Source organism: Rattus norvegicus, chromosome 15 (assembly GCF_021556685.1).
Source record: "Rattus norvegicus strain SHRSP/BbbUtx chromosome 15, alternate assembly SHRSP_T2T, whole genome shotgun sequence".
NCBI classification, from domain to species: domain Eukaryota; kingdom Metazoa; phylum Chordata; class Mammalia; order Rodentia; family Muridae; genus Rattus; species Rattus norvegicus.
This window is the reverse complement of record NC_141548.1, coordinates 50,372,382-50,397,203: the sequence shown is the minus strand read 5'-3', so window position 1 is coordinate 50,397,203 and position 24,822 is coordinate 50,372,382. Positions and strand designations below refer to the sequence as shown.

Sequence of the window (24,822 nt, the reverse complement as noted above, 5' to 3'; positions counted from 1 at the left end):
AGCTGACACAGTGAGCAGATGGGGGATGGCCCATGGTCCACCATACTGTACAAAGACACATGGAGGACTTATTTCAGCCACAGTCCATCGTTACCTTGTCTCCTCCTAGTACCAGCACTGTTTTGCTATGTTCTTTGGCCACGCTGGGCTTTTAGCCTGATAGAGGTTTGGCTCTGGAGTGAGAGCAAGGACAACAGCAGTGGATATATGCTACTTCAAGCTGGTGTCTTCAGGCCATGCAGCATGGGAGAGGGCACCCCCATGAGCAGAACAACAGCTTTATCTTTCAGTACTTGAGCTTGGCTGATGTCATACGTGAAGTCACATGTCATGGTGACTTGTGCACTTGAGTGGCTGAGTCGGGTAAGGGGCAGGCTCCTGAGAGGTAGAGTGGGTTAACAGGGTTAACATCAACTACTGACAGAATCCTCAACCCCTTCCTGTCACCAGCTGCAATCAAAGCCCGGAAACTGAGGCAGTTATGTCTCACCTCTTCATTTTGTCTGTTTCTTCTTTCATGTCCTGGGGAAAGTTATCCCTTAGGGAAACTTATCCCATAGGTCAAGAGTCTATAAAAAGTACTGTTTTTGGAAAAGCAAGGGATTCTGGGGTTATAAGGACAGATATGTGCAGTTGTGAGAACTGTATATGTTTAGAGGTGTTTGTGGTCTTCTTGATACATATACACTTGAGTTAAAATTAGCCGACAAGTGCATGCTTTCATTCTTGATCTACTGGTATATTTTATTTAGTATGTGATTAAGTATCCATGGCAGTGGCCTTCAAAGGAAGTAGGCAAATTCAGAGGCCAGAGCCCTATTGTCAGTAAATGGTGGAAACAGAGCTGGTACATGTCTCTGAGGCAAAGTTAGAGGCTGTGCACCCTGCATGCTCAGTAACTTCCTCTTTCTAAGCTAAGCTTGGCTTCCAGTTGACCTGGAGCAGATGGCATGCTGATGTCTTCGGACCTTCAACAGTCAGGAACTTTATGCAAGACTCCACCAGAATCAGCAGCTTGTGTCTCTGAACCTGACCCTGGAGAGAATATCATCACCTCGGCATCCAGTTTTCTGTTTCTGAGCTCCTTTCTTTCAAAGAAAGTGCTATTTTCTCCTGTGCAGGGTGTGTCTAAAACAGGGTTCTAGAACTGGAATGTGGACGTTGTCCCAACAGGCCTTCCTCCAGAAGTGGAGGAGCAGGGCTGGCTGCTGGATTGCCATGTCCAGTAGTGAGTCCTTCACCACTGGGCCCTTCTACTGCTATGCATGGTATTGTTGGAGGTGTGGAGAGCAGACTCCAGGCTAGGCCTCTGAGGATAATTCACAGATGCTCACGGACAAGATGGTTTCTCGAGGGAACAGTTAACTCTCACATCCCAGAGGGTGAGGGATCAAGAGGCCATATATGATACTACCGTGAAAGGATTGGGTGGCTGCCATCAATTCTGCTATCAAAGACTCCCAGCAAGCATATGTCTGGTGGCTAGACATTGCAGTTCTATTGCAGAGGGAAGCCACTATCCTCCTGAGTGTCTGCTGCCTTCCCAGGGAGCAGAGAACGGCAAGCAACAGAAAATGGATCTGGTTGCACTTTCTGCTTTCCGGATCTCTCCAGTTCTATCGACTGGCAGAGCAGCACATCTAAACCCTTGGCTGCAAGTGCATCTTAGAGATGTGGCCACAGCAATACACTGAGTATGAGATTAACTTTGAGCCCACAATCCATCATAGAGAGGGGTAGGAAAAAATGCTGAGCACTTGTAGTAAACCCAACACAAATTCGCAATTGGTCCTGACTTGAAATTATTTTCATATTTTGACTTTTTTTAAAAAAAGATTTATTTATTTTGTGCATGTGAGTACATTGTAGCTGTCTTCAGACACACCAGAAGAGGACATCAGATCCCATTACAGATGGTTGTGAGCCACCATGTGGTTGCTGGGAATTGAACTCAGGACTTTTGGAAGAGCAGTCAGTGCTCTTAACCACTGAGACATCTATCCAGCCCCTATATTTTGACTTTTTAAAGATATATTTATTTTGTAGTGCATATGAGTATATTGTAGCTAGACACACTAGAAGAGGACATTGGATTCCATTACAGATGGTTGTGAGCCACCATGTGGTTGCTGGGATTTGAACTCAGGACCTCTGGAAGAGCAGTCAGTGCTCTTAACCGCTGAGCCATGTCTCCAGTCCTATTTTGATTTTTAACATTTATTTTTGTATGTATTTCATATGTAAGTATTGTATTTATATCATTTCCCCTTCTTCGCCTCCCTCCAACTCCTCTTGTGTTCTCTGCCGTACATACTTCTCAAATTCATGGCCTCTTTCTCTTTTTTGTTAAAAAGATTTATATATTTGTGTATCTTACGCATATGGGTGCTTTGCCTTTGTGTACCTTTTAACACCAGAAAAGGGCATCAGACCCTATTGTAGGCTGTTGTGGGTTGCACACGAGTGCTGGGAATTGAACTCAGGACCTCTAGAAGAGTAGCTAGGACCCCTAACCACTGAACCATCTCTCCAGCCCTGTCCTCTCATTCTTTATTATCGTCATACATACACATGTGCGTTTATAAATACACCCTGCTGAGATAACTTAGTGTTGCTCATATGTGGTTAGGAATGACCTCTTGGAACTGGATAGCCTATCAGGGGGCTCATCCCAGGAGAAGACTGATTCTCGGGTGGAGCCTTGTGAGAATTCTCCCATCCGTGCCGGAATGTCTACAGGTGCTGTCACTTTTCAGGTCCTATTTAGTCAACGACATGGTTGCCATTTCCTGGGTGTTGCTTCCCTGTCATGTGGAAGACATAGTCTTCCAGTAGATGTTCTTGGTCCTCTGGTTCTCATAATCTTTCTGTCCCCTCTACCTCTATGTTATGTGAGCCTTAGGTGTAGGGTTGTGTCATAGATGTATCAGTTTAGGTTGGGGCACTCTGAGGTCTGTTGTTCTTTGCAATTTAACAAACTGTGGCTTTCTGTAACGGTCTCTCTGCTTCAAAGAGAAGCTTCTCTGATGAGGGGTAAGAGCTACACCATAGCATTTTTTTAAAAGAAAAATTCAAACATCTTCTGACTCCAAAGATTATAGTCATATTTTCATTGGCAAGAATCTTTTTTTTTTTTTTTTGGTTCTTTTTTACGGAGCTGGGGACCGAACCCAGGGCCTTGCGCTTCCTAGGCAAGCGCTCTGCCACTGAGCCAAATCCCCAACCCCGGCAAGGCAAGAATCTTTAATTTAAAAAAAAATTAATTTAAAAATTTAAAAATTTCTAAGAACACTCCTTGTCACTGAAAGATTCAATTCCTTCCACCAATGTCATGGTTGCTGGTTTCAGATGGTTTCCTACCCACTGGCATGCGGTATATATACGTCCTTTTTATTTTTAAATCACAGAAATAATGTATTAACTGAAACTTGAAAAAAAAATAGTTGCTTGCCATCCCATCACTACGGCAAGTGGTTTCCCTTTCCTTTCTGTGCACAGTCATTTTGTGAGTGTAATGACCCAAAACTGTGCTTTGCTTTTTTGACCCAGCAGGGCATGAATCATTTCCTTCATGATTGCCCAATAGAATCACAGTTTTTACGGGGTGTGTAATATTTCACCAATATACATCGTTGTTTCTTCATTTCCTCTCTTACAGAATGTTTAGACAGCTTGTAAGTATTTGCTACTACAAAGAATGCTTTCAAAAAGTTTTATATGCATCCCGGGTCTGTCTTCATGTCTCAAATCCAGAAGTGGGATAGGGAGTCCATGTGTATTGGTTGAATATTTCCATTTTTGTACGTATGCAACAGGGTCTCACCCTGAGCTCAGAATGATTTGGAACTCATCATATAGCACAAACTGGCCTCATACTAGTGGCAATCCCCTTGCCTCAGACTCTTGGCTGGTGGGGTACATCCTGTGAGTACCAACAACTTCTGATCAACAGTTCTTAAAGCACCACTTTTGTCAGAAGCAGAGCCTTTGTTAGTGATCTGGTATCTACTTTCCTAGTCTCAGGATTCACCTGGAAGCTACCAGTACAGCTTCAGAACACTGGAAAATGGTGCCCTTGGTCTCGACACCTTTATTATTCTCTGCTGAATCCCTGAGGGCTGCTTGGGATGTGTTAACCTGAAGCTTGGCAGGTACAGTGTCTACAGGGTCTTCTGCATCCCTGCATCCCTGCATATCTCATTGCCCAGCCTTGCTGCTCAGAAGTCTTTACACAAGCGAAGGAGGCCCTGGCACTGCCCTCAGCCTTGGGATGATGTCCTAAATGCATCTAAGAACAGAGCAGCCCATAAGCAGGCAGACCTCTGCTTTTTGATTTCTAGTTTTAACTGCAGATGGAACAAGGCAGTACTAAGTTAAAATAAAGTATCCTGGACTCCAATTCATTGAAGAGAGTCAGCAGGGATGGCTTTAAGGAAAGGCAGTGTTGCAAAGCTTCATTCAGTCACTAGAGCACTCTTGCTGTGACATCAGCTAAAGATCTTACAAACCCCAAGAAAATGACCCAGGGAGCTGCTTAGTGAAGGGTTCTTTCTGTTCCTGCCACTATTGTCTTGATCCATCCTGGATAGGGTGGACTTGGATCTTTAAAGAATACGAGCAACACACACTTAGCCCCTTCGTGTTTTCAGAAGAGAAACGCACCTTCCAATCTATGAGGTTCTCCCCAAGCAAAGCTGACTAGAAGCGGGGGACCTTGACTACCTGGAATGTGCCCTAGTGGAGCACAAAACGTGCACATATCCGGGTGTATCCTCGATTCTAGATTCCTACGACCACTCCACCGTCCAACCACTCTGCTTCATAACTGACATTCCCAGTAACAGCCCTCATCTCCTACCAGATCCCCAGCCTTTGGAATGCTAAAGCTGATTAGCGTCTGCAAACCCACCAGTTCTGGGGACCCCCTTCTCCTGATCTTACAGCTCTGCGCATATCCCTTCTGCTGACTCTCCCCAGGGACCTGACTGTCCCTTGCAGATGGTCACCACCCCTTAGGTAGTACAACTTCCCGGGACACCCCAAAGTCTGCTCTCGCCCCCGTCCGGTTGCTTGGAAATGTGCAGCGGGCAGCGACGTCACACAGAGAGGTGGGTGCCCTCTGCTCGGCGCACCAATAGCGCGGCCACCGCCGGCCTCTTCTTCTCCAGCTATTGGTGCTTCTGGCTGCTCGGCTCCACCCCAGCCCGCCATGGCGTCAGCCGCCGCAACCCGGGGGAGGAGGTTCCCACTTTAAGAAGTGAAGTTTTCCTCCCCCTCCCCCTCCTACCCACCTCCTGCCGCCTCCCGCGCCCCACGGGGCCGCGGATGGAGCTCCGCCGTGGCGGCGTGGGGAGCCAGGCTGCCGGCCGGAGGATGGATGGGGACTGCCGCGATGGCGGCTGCGGCAGCAAGGACGCCGGGTCGGAGGACTATGAGAACCTACCGACCAGTGCCTCGGTGTCCACCCACATGACAGCGGGAGCGATGGCCGGGATTCTGGAGCACTCCATCATGTACCCGGTGGACTCCGTGAAGGTGAGGAGCGCAGAGGACTGTGGGGGAAAGGAGCCGGGAGAGCAGCCACAGCAGCGCGCGCGTTTGCATCCCGCGCAGCTCCAGCCCGGGGCAGAGCCACGAAGCCACGCTGCCGGTTCCCCGGGGCGCGGCGACAGGCCGGGACTCTCTCCCGGATTGGGTGCGTGCAGCCGGGGCTCCGGGAAAGCGTACCGTGTCGCTCCTTCCGCGATGTCTCGGGGGAGTGCCCCCAGATCCCGCCAGGGAGTCTTGCACTTCTGACGCCGCCGCAGTCTCTGGGGGACAAGTGGCGAGCTCTCAGTGCGCGGAGGTGACTGTGGCTCTGAGCTGTCCGACCGCGCGGGCACTGCACGTGCGCCGCTACTGAGGGAGCTGGTGGCCGGGAAGCGCTTGCGGCGCTCCTCCGAGAAACTTACACCCCCCACTCCCCGGCCTCCTCCCCTCCAACCCGCTCCCCGGCCGCGCGCCCTCTGGCCCCGGCGCGTGCCTGCTGCTCTGGGGTGGTTTAGGGGCTGGGGAAGAGCCAGCAACGCCTTTTCGCCGTTTCCCCAGGCTCCGGGCAGCTCTTTGGGGGATACTGGGTCAGCGACACTCTAAAGTGACACCTCCCTTCCCACCCAGTTCTACTAGAAGACAGTGGGGACAAACAGGGATCTTGGCTGTCTTTCGCTTGCTGCGACGTGGACCTGCAGACTTGTACTGTACGGCTGTGGGTTGTGTAATAGGCTTCCAGTTTGACCTGGTCACTTCCCCCAGGTAGTTTCGCATGCGCTTCTGTCAAGAGGCGGCTTGAACAGGTGAGATTTGTTAGACCCAGAGCTGCCTGTGCTGGACCTAGAGAGGCCCCACAGGAGTTGCAGGAAGTAATACCTGTACTGATACTGCACTCATAGAGCTGGAACACCGGGAGAGACTACCCTGGGAGTTAACATATGAATAAACCGAGGTGCAAGGAGTAGAGCGGAGAAACTTCCTCTGAGTCTCAGCCACTTGAATTCTGGGCTGCTGTTGCCACTCTGCTTTGGGGAACTTGGGAGCCTCACTAGGTGGCAGTTATTTTGTAAGGCAGGGTGCCAGGTCTGTACACACGGAAACTACCTTTTCGCTGATGTGGGCCCCACCTGAGCAGGTATGAATATCTGGGTTTTCTCAGAGGGGGCAGTCAGTGGCTGGACAGGCCAAGTCCAGTGAGCATGATGCTGGGCATGAGGCCAGCTCACTGCCAGACCTGAGTCATCTTCACCTCTGTCCCTCTACTGTCCTAGTGGGGAATCATGCAGTGCTCCTTGTCTGCCACTGTTGAGGGGGGGCACGGGACTTGTTTTAGATTTTTAAATCACCTTAGAAAGAGCTGGAATTAGTACAGGAAAGATGGATCAAATGTAAGGACGTTTTCTGCAGTCTAATGTATCTTGGTTAGAGACGGGAAAGTTAGGAGCTATATATGAACAGGTCACAGATCTGGAGATGACATTCCATCGAAGGAACCCTTCCACCTGTGAGGACTGGTGTCCCTTTGCTATGAGTTCTAGTTCATAACACTTTAGCTTACTTTGAAGGTTAGAGATAATTATTGTGCCTTTCGGTTTGACAGTCCAGGCATGTCTCTCCACATTGTAAGTAACACACTTTATGCTTACTTCTCCCACTTTCCCCTCCTACCTGTTTTGATTTAGACTCCCCCTTTGTACTTAGTATTTTCAAAAAAAATTTCCATCTGTGGATAGACAAACATAGGCTATAAGTGTGTGTGTGTGTGTGTGTGTGTGAGAGAGAGAGCGAGAGAGAGAGAGAGAGAGAGAGAGAGAGAATGTGTGTGTGAGCTGTGAGGCTGTGAGTGTATGTGTGAGTGTTCTTGAGTGTATGAGTTGTGAGCATAAACGTGAGTGTGTATGTGAGAGTGAATGTGTGTATATGTTTGTATGTTTATATGTAAGCTTGTGAGAATGTGTGAGCTGTGTGAGTACATATGTGAGTGGTCTTGAGTATATGAGCTGTGAGCAAATATACTGTGTGTGTGAGAGTGAGTGTGTGTATGTATATATGTATGTGTGTGTATGTATGTATGCATGCATACATATATGTATGTGAGAGAGTGTGAGCTGTGTGTGAGAGTACATGTGTGAGCGTTCATGAGTGTGTGAGCTATAAGCATATACTTCACACTGTGTGAGGGTGAATATGTGTGTGTGTGTGTGCATGTGTGAGCGTTCATGAGTGTGTGAGCTATAAGCATATACTTCACACTGTGTGAGGGTGAATATGTGTGTGTGTGTGTGCATGTGTGAGCGTTCATGAGTGTGAGCTATAAGCATATACTTCACACTGTGTGAGGGTGAATGTGTGTGTATGTGCGGGTGCGCTATCTTGAGTTGACACTCAATGACTTAGCAAGGATTCACCTTATGAGATTTGCTTGTAAAATGAAGTTTCTCATTGCCAGTCAGCAGGTTCTTCTAGTACTGAGGCTGATCCCATAAGCCAGTCAGTAGTGACCCTCTGGACTCTCTGCTGTTCTTAGACTCACAGGTTGAGGGTGTGAAGTTCCTTCTGTGTTTCCCCTGGAGATTTTTTTGGGCAGCAAGGATTTTTTTCGTTCTTCCTAGTTTTCAAAGACCACAAAAAGGCACAGAGAAAGTTAGTGTCACAAGCCACATGACTCCAAGTAGGCAGCAGGTGAGCCAGCGTCTCCCAAGATCATCACAGTTGTCTGTACCTAACCTGAGGTGGCAGGGCCCAAATATGCTCTAGTCATGGAAACAATTCATGTGGGAAGACCACAGCTGCGTCCATCTTAAAGATTTTGAATGATGAAGACAGAGTAATTGAGTCAGGAGGGCGGGCTTGGCTCATAGCCCTTTAGCTCACTGCTGTCTGCCTCAAGCAGGGACCCGAGCCTTTGTTTTATTGGGGAAAATGGGCAACTCCTTCACCTTTAGCCCCTCCTCCTTTGTATGGCACATCTATTTTCCTTTGGTGTTAATTATTACAGCTGAAACGAAGGGCATGTAAATCATATCTTGGAAAGAAGAAAAAGATTTCTATGATTTTTTAAAAGGCATTCATATTTTTTTTGAACTTGTAAATTGTCCAGTGTGAGTATTGAGTCCACCTGCTTTCTTTCAGATTTGCTATCTGAGGATGTGTAAGCTGTGGGACCCAGGGCGGGTCCTTTGTAATCAAAACCTGCTGATGTCCTTGGGTTTGTGGTCTTCCGTACAGAAAGAGGACTTATGGATGAATCTCATGATCAAATACTGAAGTTGCTTTTTCATGAGGTTCTGTCATTTCCCGATGCTACTTTAATGTCCAGTGTCTTTCAAACTGTGGGTTCTGATGTATTAGTGGGCTAAGCATTTGGAAGACAGATTGGTGACAGTCTGGTATATAAGCAGATATGATTTGGGTAGGAAGAAACACTGTTGAAGTTCTGTTTGAGTCATGTACCCCAGGGACCATGTGAAAAAGTGCATCTGGCCAGGCCAGATAGTAAATGTAAGGACCTGCAATGAATCCTGTGCTTGGACGATGAGATGGGAGGATGGAGAAGTTGAGGTCAGCTTGAATTTCATAGGGAGTTCATTCAAGGCCAGCCTGAGGTACTTAGCAAGACTCTATTTCCACACAAAGTCTGAGCATCATAGAATCTGATGGTCTGCAATTTCTCTCCCAGCAGCAATAGCCTGAGCTTCCTTAAGTTCATATTGGGAAGACTTGCATCAATTTCTCTAACCTTCCCTATTCCCTCTAGTCCTCACAGACTTGTATCAATTTCTCTAACCTTCCCTATTCCCTCTAGTCCTCACAGCTGCCCCATGATTGTAGCAACTGATAGAGGGATACCAAGTCAGGGATCTAGGATGCCCGGGTGTCTGCAGACTCTTGTCCAACTGCGGCTTCTCTCTAACCCAGGCTTGGCAGCATGTCCCTAGAAGCCTCTAACTGGTGGTGGCAAGCGAGTATGGTAGCTTAGACTGGTCCGTGGGGTGGAAGCAAGAACCCCACGTGGTCAGGAGTGCTGGCGACTGTAGGGAACATGCCAGGTGGGTGGAGGAGGAAATTCCATCCAGATTAGGCAGAGACCATGCAAGTCAGCTTGGTAAGCACAGGGAAGAAAGGAAACAGGAAAGATTTGAAGTGGGGAACTTCTGCTGACCCTTTCACAGCCCTTCTTTGAGTGACTTGTCAACAAAGCCCTGCTCTAACCCTTGCTGGGTGAGCCCTCTGTTCTCCAGGCACTGAAATGGCCAACACTGCTTACCTTACTGTAACTCCTCAGGGGGCCCTCATGGGTGTCTGTGGGGGTTGGGGGTGTCTTAAGCATGGATACAGGCTAAGCATGGATACAGCCTTTGGGGACAGTCCTGGTGAGGCAGGTGCCAGGACACCCCTCAGCCCTTGACTTTTTCCATTTGACTGGGAGGGAACACTGGCAGCTGCCAGATTCTCCTGCTCCCAGTTCCTCAGGCTTTAGAACAGAGTGTGGGACAGCTGATAGTGCAACTTCAAGGGGCCACGAAGTCCCAAATTACTCCATTCCCTGGAGCCATATGAGATAGTACTTTCTCTCCCTCTCTCTTCCTTTCCCTGCCCTTCACCGAGGAGCGCTTTTGGATAGGTGAGTATTAGGCAGACAGACATGGAGTCAAAAGAGTTCTCTTCAACTAAGTTCTTCCGTTCTTTCATGACACCCGGGTGCACTCTGATAACCAGATCTGCTGTCTGCATCCCTTTGCAAAGTTGGGACTTGACCCACACATATTCCCCTTGTCCAGGAATGGAGGGAACAAGCTGGGGGCGGGGTCACAAAGGTGGGAAAATAACACTCAAGACAACAGTGAGTAGCAAAGGGGTGTGTGTGTGTCAGCATTTAAAAAATAATCAAACGACCTTTATTTTTAAATTTATACATAAACTTTAGTTAGTTTCTTTATTTATTTAGACAAAATCCCTCGGTGTAGCCCTACCTGGCCTGGGACTCACAGAGTCACTTGACTCTGCCTCCTGAGTGCTGGGATTAAAGGTGTGCACCACTATACCTGGTGTGTAAGTTAGGGTTACAATTGCTGTGATTAAAAAACGACCAAAGAAACTTGAGGAAGAAAGGGTTTATTTGGCTTGCACTTCCACAGCACGGTTCATCGCTGAACAGGGACTCCCACACAGCAGGAACCTGGAGGCAGGAGCTGATGCAGAGGCTATGGAGGGGTGCTGCTTACTGGCTTGCTCCCATGGCTCGCTCAGCTTGCTTTCTCATAGAACCCAGGGCCACCAGCCCAGGGATGATGCCACCCACAATGGGCTGGGCCCCCTACCCCATCAATCACTAATTAAGAAAATGCCTCTTATGGGGACATTTTCTCAATTGAGGCTCCCTCCAGATAACTCAAGCACATCTGGTCACTTTAGCCTTTTAAAATGGAGTGGCATTTGAGGTCTTTAAAGTTTTTATTCATCGTGGTAGGGTGCATGTGTAGGTGGAAGTCAGGGGACAGTTTTGTGGAGTCGATTCCCTCCCTCCACTTTTAAGAGAGTTCAGGGCCTAGAACTCAAGTCATCAAGCCCTTCACCTGCTGAGTCATCTTGCTTACTGTGCATTTGGAGTTTAATGGTGGGGGTGGGAGTTAATAGACTCTTTCTTAAGTCACACAGGGGCAAGCGTTCAGGGCTTCAGGGTGTGTTCTCCAAACTTTCTACTGGTCTTTATTGGCTACGTTTTTGCCACCTTTACCATCTCTTCTTGGATGAGGTTTTTTGATTCTTACAATAATCTACTTCAGGCCCCTAATCTCACTTTGCTTTGCCTTGGGCGTGTGTGTGTGTGTGTGTGTGTATGTATGTATGTGTGCACGCGCATATGCGTGCACGAGTTTGAGTGCATGTGTATGTATGTGTTTAAATATTTTTTAAAATTATGTGTATGTGTATATGGCTGTGTGGTTATGAGTGCTCATGGGGACTCGAGGTGTTGGATCCCCTGGAGTTGGAGTTACAGATGATTGTGAACCACCTGGCATGCATGCTGGGAGCCAAACTCTTGTCCTCTGAAGCTCACCTGAAACATGCCCCCCCCTTTTCTTTTGAGACAGGATAGAGATGGACCTGAAAGTCACTAGGTAGACCAGGCTAGCCTCAAACTCCTTTCAATCCTGCTTTTGAGTGCTGGGATTACAGGTGTGAGCCACCATGCCTACTGAACTTTTTGCCTTCTGGTTGCAGGTAACTAACTGCCTTTCCTGGCTCACTGGGTGAGCTATCCTCTCCTCTCCCTTCCCTGCCTCTTCCTGCTTCTCATTAAGCCAGTAAGGGTTTCTCTGGAACCCCAGTGCTTCCCAGTCTTTTCCTATCTCCCCTTTTACTCAGCTTCCTCTTTGGGAGACATTGATGTTTGTTCTTAATCTGAAGCAGTCTGGCCCCACACGGTGCTCCCCAGGGACATAGCACCTGCAGCCCTGTGGTTTGACCTTGCTATTTCCTGCTCTGTCTTTGGTGAACTCAAAACTCTCTGAAGCTCAGTTTATTTTGTCCTTGGAGTTGGTATCCCAGGGTTCTGCTCCCCATGGCTGAGTTCTGATTTACTTATCTGTAGAGGAAAACCCTAATTTCTGTCTCTCCTTCCCTTTGCTGGCCTCACTGTTTCCTGAGGGCTTCTCCCCTCATTTATACTGTGGGAATGTCTGGTTGACATGGTCCTCTGTCAGGGAAGGCTACCTTCATTCCCTTTCTTTTTCTATCTCCCTTTGCTGTTCTCCTAGAAGTCCGTCTCTTCCTATTGGTCAGGAATTCTCATGACCTTTCACCTGTCTGCCTGGCAGTGGGCTCTGTTCTTACCTGTGTAATCTTGACATAGTTTCTTAGCTTCTCTGTGCTGTTTTCCCACGTGTAGAAAGAAGACACTGTCCCTCTTCCAAGGACTCGACTCTCTGCAATCTACTTCTCTACAGATCTCTATGGATTTACCACCTGACAGTGCATGTGCCTGTCGTGAGTGTGTCTGTGAAGGCACACAATGCATGCATACACATGTGATATCATTGGCCTGGAATTTGGTAGTTCAGCCAGGCTCCAGGGATTAGAAGTACACCACTATACTTAGTGTGCTCTTTCCCTTCCCTTCCCTTCCCTTCCCTTCCCTTCCCTTCCCTTCCCTTCCCTTCCCTTCCCTTCCCTTCCCCCCTCTCTCCCGTATGTATGTATGTATGTATGTATGTATGTATGTATGTATGTATGTATGTATGTATGTATGTATATACACAAGATCTCACTGTGTAGTCCTGGCTTTTCCTGGAAATCAGGATAACCTTGAGTTTACAGAGATCAGCCTGCTTCTGCCTCTCCAGTGCTGGGATTAAAGGTGTGGGTTCTGGGGCTCACATTACAGGTCTGTTAGGACAGCTGCTGTCTGGCCTAAGTTTCTTTGTCTTTGCTTCTTTGTACTTGATTCTAGAAAGCTGCTCTGTCCACTGGGCAGCTGAGTCCTTGGGTAATTCAACATTGCCCCCATTGGTACTCAGAGCTCTGGGTCTGTCCTCCCAAGGCCCCATCAACTGCTTTTCTCATCCCTTCCTACATTACAGAGAAGCCAGGACCCCAGACGGCCTATTTTCCTTCACACTCTCTTGCTGCCCAACCCCCATTATAAGGGAACAGGGCTCTCTCTTCCTCTAGGGGAGTTGATAGTGGTGGAGAGGTGTGAGGGGAGGTGTGACTGGTATGAACCACCCAGACAGCAGGATTGAGTCCTGACTCTACACCCAGGGCACATGACTTAACCTCACACTTCAGATCCCTTCACAGCAGACTGGGGAGCATTAATGCCAGACCCACCTTGTAGGGTTACAGGAAGGAAAAAAAGTGACAATGTATACCACATCCCTTCCTCGTGAAGCTCTCAGTAAAATGATCTTTCTTTCTTTCTTTCTTTCTTTCTTTCTTTCTTTCTTCCTTCCTTCCTTCCTTCCTTCCTCCCTCCCTCCCTCCCTCCTTCCCTCCTTCCCTTCCCTGTCCTTCTCTTCCCTTCCCTTCCTTTCCCTTCCCTTCCCTTCCCTCCTCCTCCTTCCTTTTCCTCTTCTTCTTCATTTTTAAGACAGGGTTTCTCTATGTATTCTCTATGTAGTCTTGGCTGTCCTGGAACTTGTTCTATAGAACAGGCTGGCCTTGAACTCCAAGATCTACCTGCGTCTTGTGTTTCTGCTTGGTGCCCCCTACAGCCTCTCCTGGACACAACCTGTCTGGATGTCACGATCATTGGCTCAACCCCCCTCTTCCCTATCTCAGTGCCCTTCTGAGAGCCTATCCCGAACCCTGTGGTGTGGCCCCTTCAGCTTCTTTCTGGCCTCTGCTTGTGTAAATGGAAGACAAATGTATCTTAGTCCAAGGTGTGTTATGGCTTCCCCATCCCTGCTGTCATGGTTTAGGGTCTTGTCCATGGGCTTGGCTTCCTGGTCTCCCTACCTCCCTTCTATTTTGATTTTTGATTTATTTTTTATCATTTCCTCCGAACTCACACTGTGCCATTTGCTATATAGTGTTTAGATGTTATCTGCAGTTACAGAATTCTTTATTGCTTATTTATTGCGCATTAGACTATCAGCTTCCAGTGGGAGGGGCTTGTGTTCCTTCGGTCTTTGCATTTCTGTGACCTGAAACAGAATAGGTGCTAGGAAGCCTTTGGTGTGTGAATGTCTGCTGTCCGATCTGCGATCTGCGGAGATTGCCCTTCCGGTGCACCTGGCCTCAGAGCCCTCCGAGTTTATCATCTGAAGTCAGAAGAGTGGCATCACATCTGCTCAGACGCTGTGACAGGGATTCCGGGCAGTATGATTTTCAATAGGGAGGTTCTCTGCTGGGGCTACCCATGGTGTTTATGATAGTCAAAGTGAGATCCTGCTGTAGAGGTAAGGTTGGCTGCTTGATGTGGGTCATCTAGCTGGTTTTCCTGGTGCTAGTTAGACCCTGGAGCATGGGGGATGGGAAGCAGCCCTGCCTTCCTACACTCCATATCCAGTGACCCAGGGCTCTCCACACCTGGAAGCCCATTCACAGACAATAATGCCGAGTGTGGCTTCCATGGACTTCCCTCCAGCGTCCTCCCACTTGCCCACCAGATTGGGGCCCATAAAGGCATTCCTGGAATATTATTGGCCTGGTGAGTCAGGTGAATGAAGGTGGGACATGGCAGTTATAAAGAGTTACAAAAACCCAGCCAAAGAGAAGTGAAACAAATGAATATCTCTTGTAGTGAAACAAATGCTAGCATTGCTTTTGTCTTATTCTATATTATATGGAAATCATAATTTGGCCAAAAAAAAAAGAAAAAAAAAGAGAGAGACTACCTTAGTAATTTTGTTAAGGTCCCTTCCTTTTTTTTTTTTCATTTATTATTCTTTTTTTCATAGAACCTGGGAGTAGCTTTGTCCTTGTGGTGATTTAAAAGAATTGCCCCACCCCCCACTGGCTCATATTTTTGAATTCTAGGTCTCTAGATGATATGTCCTTATAAGAGGAGCTGTGTGTGTTGTTGAGGGTGGGCTTTGAGATTTCAAAATTTCACTACAGGCCCAGCCTCTCCCTTTCTACCTCTAACTTTTGGATGAGAAAAAAGCTCCCAACTACTGCCTCAGTACTCGCCTGCTTGCCTGCCAGCCTGCCATTGTGCTCTCTGTCACGATGGCCATGGACTCACGGTCTGAAAGCCCCAATAAACTCTTTCATAAGTTGCCTTGGTCATGGTGTGTCTTTACAACAGTGGAACAGTAACTAAGACACTTGTCACAAAACTGTCCCTTCATCCGGCTGCTCATCTTGCTTCACATTTGCTGACCCCTCTCCTCCCATACCCTGCACTAAACATCAAGCTGCAAAAATAAGAATTCCTGGCCCTTATTTTCAAAGTAGGCATGTTTCTTCCCTGTAACTAGATTCTAAGCAGGGTGAAGGGCTGGCTCCCTTTAAAGAGAAAACTCTTGTCTCCATGTGTACAGTAGCCCCCTTGATCCTGGGGGAGGGTGTGGTGGTGTAATCTAAGATATTCTGCCTATATCTGGAAACACAATCATAAAGAATACTGCACACACACTGTTTTTCCCCATTGGCAATACCTGTGATATAGTATAGTTTATACATTTTACACCTGAAGAGGTGAACACTAACCAGTGGTAAAAACAGAACAGTTATAATAAGACACTGTAACAAGTTATTTAAAATCTTATAAATATGATCCCAGCATCCCGGAGGCAGAGGCAGGAAGATCTCTGAGTATGAATCTAGTCTGATCTACAGAGTAAGTTCCAGGACAGCCAGGGCTACACAGAGAAACCCTGCTTAGGAAAACGAACACCCCCCCCCAGGCCCCTGCAAATAAAAATCATCAACAACAAAAACATGAATCATTTCTGGCATTTTCCATTTAATATTTTCCAAGCACTTTGACTACACGCCCCAACTCCCATCCAAGGCACAGAAACCTTAAAAGTCAATACTTTCACTTGGGCTAGAAGGTGAGGTGGGAGTTGTCGGATTCTGAGCGGCCACACTGCTGTTCTCTTGAAGGTCTGGAGGTTAGAACAATGTCTCCTGGCTTCCTTTGGGGACATTGTTAAATAAAGAAAATCATAGTGGATCCTGACTGCTCCTACCCTGTGATCTTTAGTCATTCTAGAAGGTCACATTGGCTTACAGAGGTGCCTTTGAAAATATTCACTCACCCTGTGTGTAATCCCAGACAGCACAGGATACTGTTGGCTTAGTCACTAAGGGACCATAGCCTTAAACTGGTGTCTTCTTGGAGAGAAAACAAAACGTGTTGAAATTGGGAGAAATCCCAGACTGCTTAAGGCAACAATTGCATAACAGATTTAGGAAATGTCTGTTCTCTAATGGTCAAGCTTAGCCCCTGTCCCAATGGTACTTCCTGTGTCTGATGAGCTCTTGGGTCCATCAGAAGTGGCTGGGCAGAGCCTTAGAAAGTTCCATAGCTTTGTGTGGCTGTCCACACAGTAGGTGCTGCATGCTGTAGCTGGAGGAAGCCCCTGATCCTGTAACTCCAGTGTGCTGATGGTTTTTATTTCCTGGGACATCCAGAAAGGGTATTTCTGAGATGTAGCTATGGGTGGGGCCTCAGAAGAGGTGCCTGTCCTGCGTATGCCAGTGTTGAAGCCATCAAACCAAGAAGACAGCCCTTTAGTGTTTAGTTCTTGGTCTTGTCATTATCCAGCTTCAGTGTTGGGCAAGTCCTTTCTCTGAGCTGGTTTTCTCATAGAACCACATATGAATCTGCTTTTGCTTTTTGACAGAGCTGTTGGGAGGCTCAGGTGAGATCACGTGAGTTAAATGGATTTTGTCAGCCTTAACGTACAAGAGTTAGAACAAGTTGTATGTAGCTTGTCATGTACAATGTGGTTAGCAATTGGAGAACTTCAGGCTTGTATCTAGGGATGGACTCAGCTCTAGGACCAGAAAGAACCTGACTCTACCTATCCAAACCTCCTTGTGCCATACATGTCTATACAATGGGGCTAAGAGTACACATTTCACAATGTGGTCTTGACATGGTGCAGGGCATGCTTAGAGCAGAGCCTGGCTTTGACTCATGCAGAAATAACGATGCACCATGGCTATTTCTAAAAATCGACTTGTCAGAATGCCAGTCTTTCATTGGCTGCGTGTTACCTGTCTATTGGCTGGTCTTCCTGATACGATGATCACTGTAGCCTGTTTGTATTGGTTTTTGCCTCTGTAATTCCATCCTTTTAACTGTCCTTCTGAGGCGTGAAAAGGGAGGTCCTGTTTCTCATTTCATAGATGAGAGAAAATAGAACTTCAGAAAAGTCACATTCCCTGGGCATGGGCCTTCTTTGACTGCAGAGCTGGGTTGAGAGAGCTGAGGCAGGGTGACAGGTAGATACAGTTTGGGATATAGACATGGGCATTAATAATTTGCATCCTTGTTCTGGGTTCCCATGGATGAGCAGAAAGGGTTGACATTGTGATGAAAGCAGCTGCAATCTTGGAAGGGCAGAACTGGAGTCCAGGGGAGTCCCAGTAAGAAGTCCTTTCATAGAATTCGAGGTTCTGATTCATGGCTAGTTCCTCAGTCATATGTTCTGGGGAGGAAGAGGAAGAGAAGGAGGAGGAGGAGGAAGAGGAAGAAGAGAAAGAGGAGGAGGAGGAAGAGGAAGAAGAGGAAGAAGAGAAAGAGGAGGAGGAGGAAGAGGAAGAAGAGGAAGAGGAGGAGGAGGAAGAGGAAGAGGAGGAAGAGGAAGAGGAGGGAGAGGAGGAGGAGGAGGAGGGAGAGAAAGAGGAGGGAGAGGAGGAGGAGGGAGAGGAAGAAGAGGAAGAGGAGGAGGAGGGAGAGGAAGAAGAGAAAGAGGAGGAGGAGGGAGAGGAGGAGGAGGAAGAGGAGGAGGAAGAGGAAGAAGAGGAGGAGGAGGGAGAGGAAGAGGAGGAAGAGGAGGGAGAGGAAGAGGAGGAGGAGGAGGAGGAGAAGGAGGAATGTTTATATGGCCATAAGACAGTTTTGGCTGTCTTTGACTTCTCTCTCTGAAACACACTGCAGTTTTGGTGGCCCTTTCTCCTTTCACCAGGCTGCTTTGGGACTTGGTATATGGATCTGTTTGAGGCTGGTCTGAGAATTTTTCTTTCCACTACAGTGTAAAAGTGACTTGTTTGGACTTGTTAGCACTGTGTTAGAGTTCCGTGGTCCACTAGGGCTGCAGGCTTCTCATCCATAATTGGTAAGTATGGGCACGCTCAGCCTGTCTTCCACTTGATCCGTTTGTGACAGCCCCATATTTGAAATGGGCTTTCATGATCGTAGTGCACACACTGTAGTACAGGCTAGTTTCTGACGCCCAGTCTTCCTGTTACAGCTCCACAAAGTTCTGAGATTATGGGTATGTATTATCACACCATGCAGAGAACACAGCTTTTTCTATCCCTCCCTCCCCTTCCTCTTTCCTAGTGTAGGTGTTGGTGTCATGGCATATGTACAGAGGTTGAAGGACAACTTTGGGTGCTGATTCTTACCTCCCCTCTTGTTGAGACAACTTCTCTTGTTGATCACTGCATAGGCCAGGCTAGCTGGCCCGGAACCTTCCATAGATTGTGTTGTCTCCACCCATCTTGCGGTAGAAGCCTGAGATTGTGCACAGTACTGTGTATGCCTTTATGTGGGATCTGGGGATTAAAACTCAGGTTCTTGCTTGCATGACAAGTGGTTTTTCACTGAGCCACCTCCTTAGCCTGGGAGCACAGCCTTAAAGCTCAATGCAGGTTGTTCCACCATGATATCTATTGTTAAACTGGGCTCTAGGGAAAGGGGTGTAGCCAGACCTGTGTTCATGTAGGACTGTAGGATTCCCTGTGGCTGTGGCCTTGGGCTTTGACCTGTTAACCCAGTTGAGTCCTCAGCTGCCTCCTGGTGTCTTCAGCTGGGACACAAGGGAAGAGGAGGTGACCATCAGAATGCACAGGGTTGTTGCTCAGAAACACTCTATGGACTTCTCATTGCATAGCCTTTTCCTGATTTCGAGTCTGCCCCACGGAGCACCAGGCAGATGAGTCTGGGGATGTCTTGGGCAGGGATACACCCTGAGATCATTTGGCTTCTGTACTGTGTACTGTCCTGATTTCTAAGCTTCTTTGTCTGTGTAGAAATAGGTACCATTGCCTTAGGGTCTCTTGACCTCCCTTTCTTTATGGTTTTGGCTGGTATTTGGCATCAGGAACTGAAGGTAAGGGGGTGAGTACTTATTTGTGGGGCACAGACTTGCCCACACAACCTCTGACTCAGCCATGGCCCCAGTTCTTTGTCTGGACATGGCAAAGCAGTTAGAAGTGTCTGGATTGAAAATGCTAGGTGACTGGTGGATAATTAGCTTTTAAGAAGTTGGACACGAAAGGATGCTGCCTTTGTGTGTGTGTGTGTGTGTATGTGTGTCTGTCTGTCTGTCTGTCCTGTGCATGGTTATGCAAGTGAGCTGAGAGCATCTTAATGAAGAGGTGGATTTTCACCATATCTGGTTTGGTTGGTACCATAGTCTCCAATCTGTTACCTCTAATTTATGTCCCTCCTGGGAAGACTGAAGGGCCTCCATGAAGATGCTTCAGGCCTTGGTTACCATCAGGCTAAGGTACTCATTGTGAGATAGATGCCTCTCCCATGAAGTCTGATGCCCAAGAGGATAGATGCATGTTACATCAAGTCCTCGAAGACAGATGAACCATTCTCAGGAACTTTGGGCTTCAAAGAGAAGGAAAGGAAGGGTCTTTGAGGTCTTGTGCAGGTTCAATAGGATCTCAGTGTGTGTCTAAGCTGAAGAAGTCATGGGTGTTAGAACAGGGATGCATGTATCTTTCCGATGCATCACAGCAGGTCCCGCAGAGAGCAGCTCATCTCGTTCCTTCTATTCATACACATGATGGACACTGACTCCCATCTCTCCTGGAGGCCAATCTAGCAACACGTGCATGAACCTACTGATCAGAAGAGTCTGTAGCTGTGGAGTTCCCTGGCACAGGAGGCCTTGCTGACTCAGCTTGTTTTCTGGGTGCTGTGCTTAGGAACGGACCTTTTTCTATGTCTAGCCAGTGCCAGGTAGTTACTCAGAAGAAACGCTAGAAGGAAAGATTTGGTCTGGTTGTAGTACCAAGAAAGTACCAAGATTGGAGATTCTTTCTTCTGCATCCCTTCTTGGATGTGCATGTGGTATGCGTGTTTACATGTGAATGGGGACATATGTGTATGCCAGATACAAGTGTGTTTTATGGAGGCTTGAGGTTGATGTCCAGTGACCCCCTTAATTACTCAATTATATACTGAGACAGGGTCTCTCAATTGACCCCCAGAGCTTTCTGATTGATTCATATAGTCCAGCTAGGTAGCCTGCTCCTGAGGATAGCTATTTTCACCATGTGCTGGAGACACACATGTTATAGGTGGACCACTGTGTCTGTCTAGCATTTACCTAAGATTCGGGGGATCTGAACTCTGGTCCTCATGTTTGTACAGCAAGTACTTTGCCTGTAGAGCTGTTTTCCCCGCAGTCCTAGAGCACCCCACTCAATGAAACCATATATCAAGCCATTTTCCCCCTTTGGTCTCTTAGCTTTTCCAGAACATCTGAGTATTAAGCACTTGTGCATGCCAGGAAGGGAAGAGGGGCTCCACAAACTCAATTCCAGCATTATTGAAGATTAGCTGTGTGCATCTTAGAGCTTTGAAGGGGTCAGCTCAGAAATGGCCTTTAATTCTATACAGGGCAACTCTCATGATCTGTGAGTCAGACCAACTCTTAGCTACTTCTGACAGACCCTTTCAAATTTGGATTGGAGTAGGAGAAGTTGAAAATGCACTATGCTATTATGGGATGCATAGTGCCATGACTACCGGAAGTGGTGGGCTCTGTTGACCCTCTCAGGTTTGTGAGCAGCGACACGCCTTGCTCTTTGTGTTTTCCGACAGTACTGTCTTAAGAAAGTTCCTGAAATTCTCTGTCAGACCCTGGAATCAAAAGTTCCTGCAAAGCTGGGCTGTCCCCAGAAGCTGCTGCACAATTGAGAACAGATGTCTGCTCTCAGAGTGACCAGGACGAAGGAACCAGGAAGCACAGGGCAGTGCCTTTTCATCCTGTATGGAGGGTCTCCAAAGACTAGAAGAGAAGTCTGTGTTTACTTGCAGTGCAAGGTGACTAGGGGTGCAGGGACTGAGCAGCAAGTGTGACTCGAACTCATGGCCTCTCTGTGCCTCGGGACACTGTGACTTCTAGGTGCTCTGAATATGCTTGGCCAAACATTCTAACCAGAGCCCCCGAGAAGAAAGCTGGGAGGGAGGATCGCTTGCAGTGCATTCTGGGAGAGGAGCCAAGTGCTCATGTCCCTTTTTAGGCCTGCCTTGTCCCTGGATTCCAAAGTGCCCGCCTTGGAATTGTGGTTCATTTTGTGGTTCATCACTCTTCAAGATTGTAGACCCTTCGTTCAAGCCAGCTCCAGAGTGTTGAATGACTCCAGCCCCCCCACTCCCACGAACCTTGGGGAGAAAGTCCCAGAGGTTTCTGGAGGGCTCTGTTTACAGCTTTCTGACTCTTTCCTGCTTGGGGACCTTTCATAAGTTCATCACCAGGAAGCTGAGTCATGCAGGGGTCAGCTGGCGTGATCAAAGATCACCCGGCACTGCTAGCAACTCACATAGGGTTGTCTGGGCATTTGCGGGGAGCAGTGTAGGAATGACAAAGAAGATGAGCTCAAAGGTTCCCTTAGCATGGCCCCTCTGGGGTGGGCTGGGTAGGGTGGCAGGCTGCACATCCTGGAGGTTGCCCATCAAGAGCCGTTGCCCACTTCATTCCCCTGATTTCTTTCCTTCTCTGAATTCAAGGCCAAGGTCAGAACCAAACAGAAACACAGTACAGAGGATAAAACGCCTCTGCCCGTCTCATGTTTGGGGTTCAGCTTGCCCTCTCTGCCCCTGCGCCGTGCTCTCAGGCTCGACTCCTGATACGTAGGAGGTTTATGGGAAACCAGACCCCTCACTCACTCATCCACCTTCCCATTCCACACCCTGTGTGCCTGAGCCCATTTCTTTTATTTGTGTGTGTGTGTGTGTATGTGTGTGTGTATGTGTGTGTGTATGTGTGTGTGTGTGTGTGTGTGTGTGTGTATGTGTGTGTTTACAGAGGCCAGAGGATAATCCTGGCCATTGTTCCTCAGGTACTGTCCATCTTGTCTATGTCTTCTATGCATCTCCGGCTTCACTTGGTGTAGTTGCTGGTTTGAGTCAAGGTCTCCTTATGTAACCATATGCTTGTTTCTCCCTCATGTGTACTGAGATTAAAGACCCGTGCCACTACGCCTAGCATTACCTTGTCTTTTTGAAACAGTCATGAGGCTATGCTATTTGGCCAGGTCTGCTTATCTTCCCTTCCTCTGTGCCCGGAGTGCAAGAGTTGTTTTTAAAATGCGGATTCTGAGGCATCTGACTCATGTCCTTTGCAAGTACTTTATCAATGATCGAGCTGTCTCCCAAGCCACACACAACTTTCTTTTGCTTGCATATCACCTGCTTTACGGTCAGTCTTGGTGTCCCCATGATGGTTCCCCACAGATCTAAATTAGGTGCCCTGCCTCTGATCTGATAGCACTTCCTATTTGGGCATTCAGAGCTTGGAAATTATTTGAGTGAACTGGAGTTTTTTCTTTCTCCCTTTTTCGATAGTAAATATCTCAAAGACCAGAACCCCACCGATCCTGCTGCCCCCAACCCTGCTGCCCCCCAGACCCCCAGAAGTACACTAATGGGTAGGGTAGTTTGTGGAGAGATCTCTGGCAGAACAGCTTGTCATTTTCCCTGCTGGGACCTCTGCAAACCTGACGTCATTGTCACCCTGGCCCTCATCTTCTGTCAGTCCTGGGAACCCTTCTCTAAGTTTTGCTTTAAATCATACACCCTAGTTCTTTCTTTCTAGGGAGAAGATTTTAGTCAGGGTCCACTCTCACCCATAATGGAAGCTTTCTGCCGTGTATTTGCATCCAGAGGAACCCTAAGTCTGTCTTGAATCCGGGGCTCGGCTTTGATGATGCTCGTGGCCTTGGCTGTTTTCCTGTGAGATGTGCCCCAGACTCTGGAGCACACAGATTCATTGTTGATAGCATGTGGGGCTTTGTGCATGTGGGTGAAACCCAGTTGGCCCCTGACTCCTTGGGCCATTGTTACAGTGTTTTAGTGGGGCACAGTGAGCAACAATGGATAATTCTCACAGGAGACAGACGCACAGATGCATCACCTGATATAATTATAAGCAGAGGAATGAGCCTGGCGATGGGACTGCTGTGAATTCTGCTTTTTCTCCTTTGTTTAATGAGCTAATTACCGGGCACACTTTAGAAGGTGTGGCCTCTGTGAGGGGTGTGGAAGCCGGCAGGACCGCACCCAATTCGCAGGCATGCACCGGGTGCCTGGCTCCCAGTCCGGTGTACATTTCAACCGAGCTGTACCCACTGAATCCTGGGGCCCCTTCTTTGTCTGGTATCAACACCAAGAGTTGTGTCGTAGGGCCACTAATCTTGTCACACACTCCCCACCCCCGGTCTCTCACACAGACACATAGATGGTTTTTGTCAGTTCCCTCGTGCCTGAACAGCTGGGATGTGTTCTGGGCGGTCGATGGCTGGGGTGGCAGGAGGCTGGCACATACTGGAGAGGAAGTGCTGTGTCATCAAGTCAAGTTGGCTTGTGGAAGGAGTAGGACTCGGCTTTTGTGGCCTAAGCATTTTGTCTTCCTTTGCAGGAGCCTGAGAGGCCCTGGATTTGGCCTTTCAGAGACTTCCTCTGTGGCAGGCTCCTGGCTTGGGGCAGTGCTCAGGGGGTGAGTGGGTGGGGAGCAGGGGTGGGTGGGGGTGGGACCTGACACTGGGGAGACCCAGGGCAGATGACAGACAAGACAAAGGCCAGCCCCTGGAAGGGCTGCAGGAGACCTCAGGAAATTCTGATTGCAGACTCTGAGATACATCCTTGGAGCAAACTGTAGGTTTCATCTTTTTGAAATTGAGGCTAGCTATATATAGAATATGTTGTTTTGCCCTTTTAAAAACTTTTCTTTGTGTATTCATATGTGGGGTGCATGTTTTTGTATGTGTAGGAAGAGGCAGAACCAGCTCTGAATGTTGTTCCTCAGGAGCTACCCACATTTTTTTTAATTTTAAAAATATATTGTATTTACACACACGGAACATGTGTGCATATGGAGGTCAGAGGACAACTCTTCTACCACGTGAGTTCTGGGTAACAAACTCAGATTGTAAGGTTTGGTGGCAGGCATCTCTCTACATGTTGGGCCATCTTGCCAGACCACTTTTGTTTTTTTTTTTAAATGTGTATGAGTGTTTTGCCTGCATGTATGTCTATGTTTTTGCACCACCTGTATGCCTGGTGCCCACAGAGTTCAGAAGAGGTCATTGGATATCCTAGAACTGGAGTTGCACATAGATGTTGGGAACTGAACCCAAGTCCCCTATAAGACCAGCCAATGTGCTTAACTGCTGAACCACCCCTCCAGCCGATCACATTGTCTTTGGAGAGAGGGGGTTTCCCAGAGAGCTCCCAGGGTCCACTTGTCTCCACCTCCTTGCCTCTGGGCCTGACTTGTGCATAAATTGTGGGGGTTGCAGTTGAGTCTTCCTGCTTCTTTGGCAAGCACCTCACTGACTGAGCCATCTCTTTGCAGGCATACCCTTCAGCAGTATTGAGTACCTCTTATTTATGACGTAGCTGGACTCAGACGTCGTTTCATCTTG

The 24,822-nt window shown here is 47.9% G+C and overlaps 1 protein-coding gene across 3 annotated transcripts in view; it reads left to right on the top strand.

Annotated features, from left to right (window-relative positions):
• The first annotated feature begins 5,185 nt into the window (after nucleotides 1-5,185).
• Slc25a37 (solute carrier family 25 member 37) overlaps nucleotides 5,186-24,822 on the top strand; it is a 42,413-nt gene continuing 22,776 nt past the window's right edge. The window contains exon 1 of one of the 3 annotated variants that reach the window (NM_001013996.1): nucleotides 5,186-5,535. In NM_001013996.1, coding sequence (NP_001014018.1) covers nucleotides 5,326-5,535 — 210 coding nt within the window. In that variant the 5' untranslated portion in view covers nucleotides 5,186-5,325. The remainder of the gene's footprint in view (nucleotides 5,536-24,822) is intronic. The other 2 variants (XM_087585780.1, XM_087585777.1) reach the window with 2 other exon arrangements.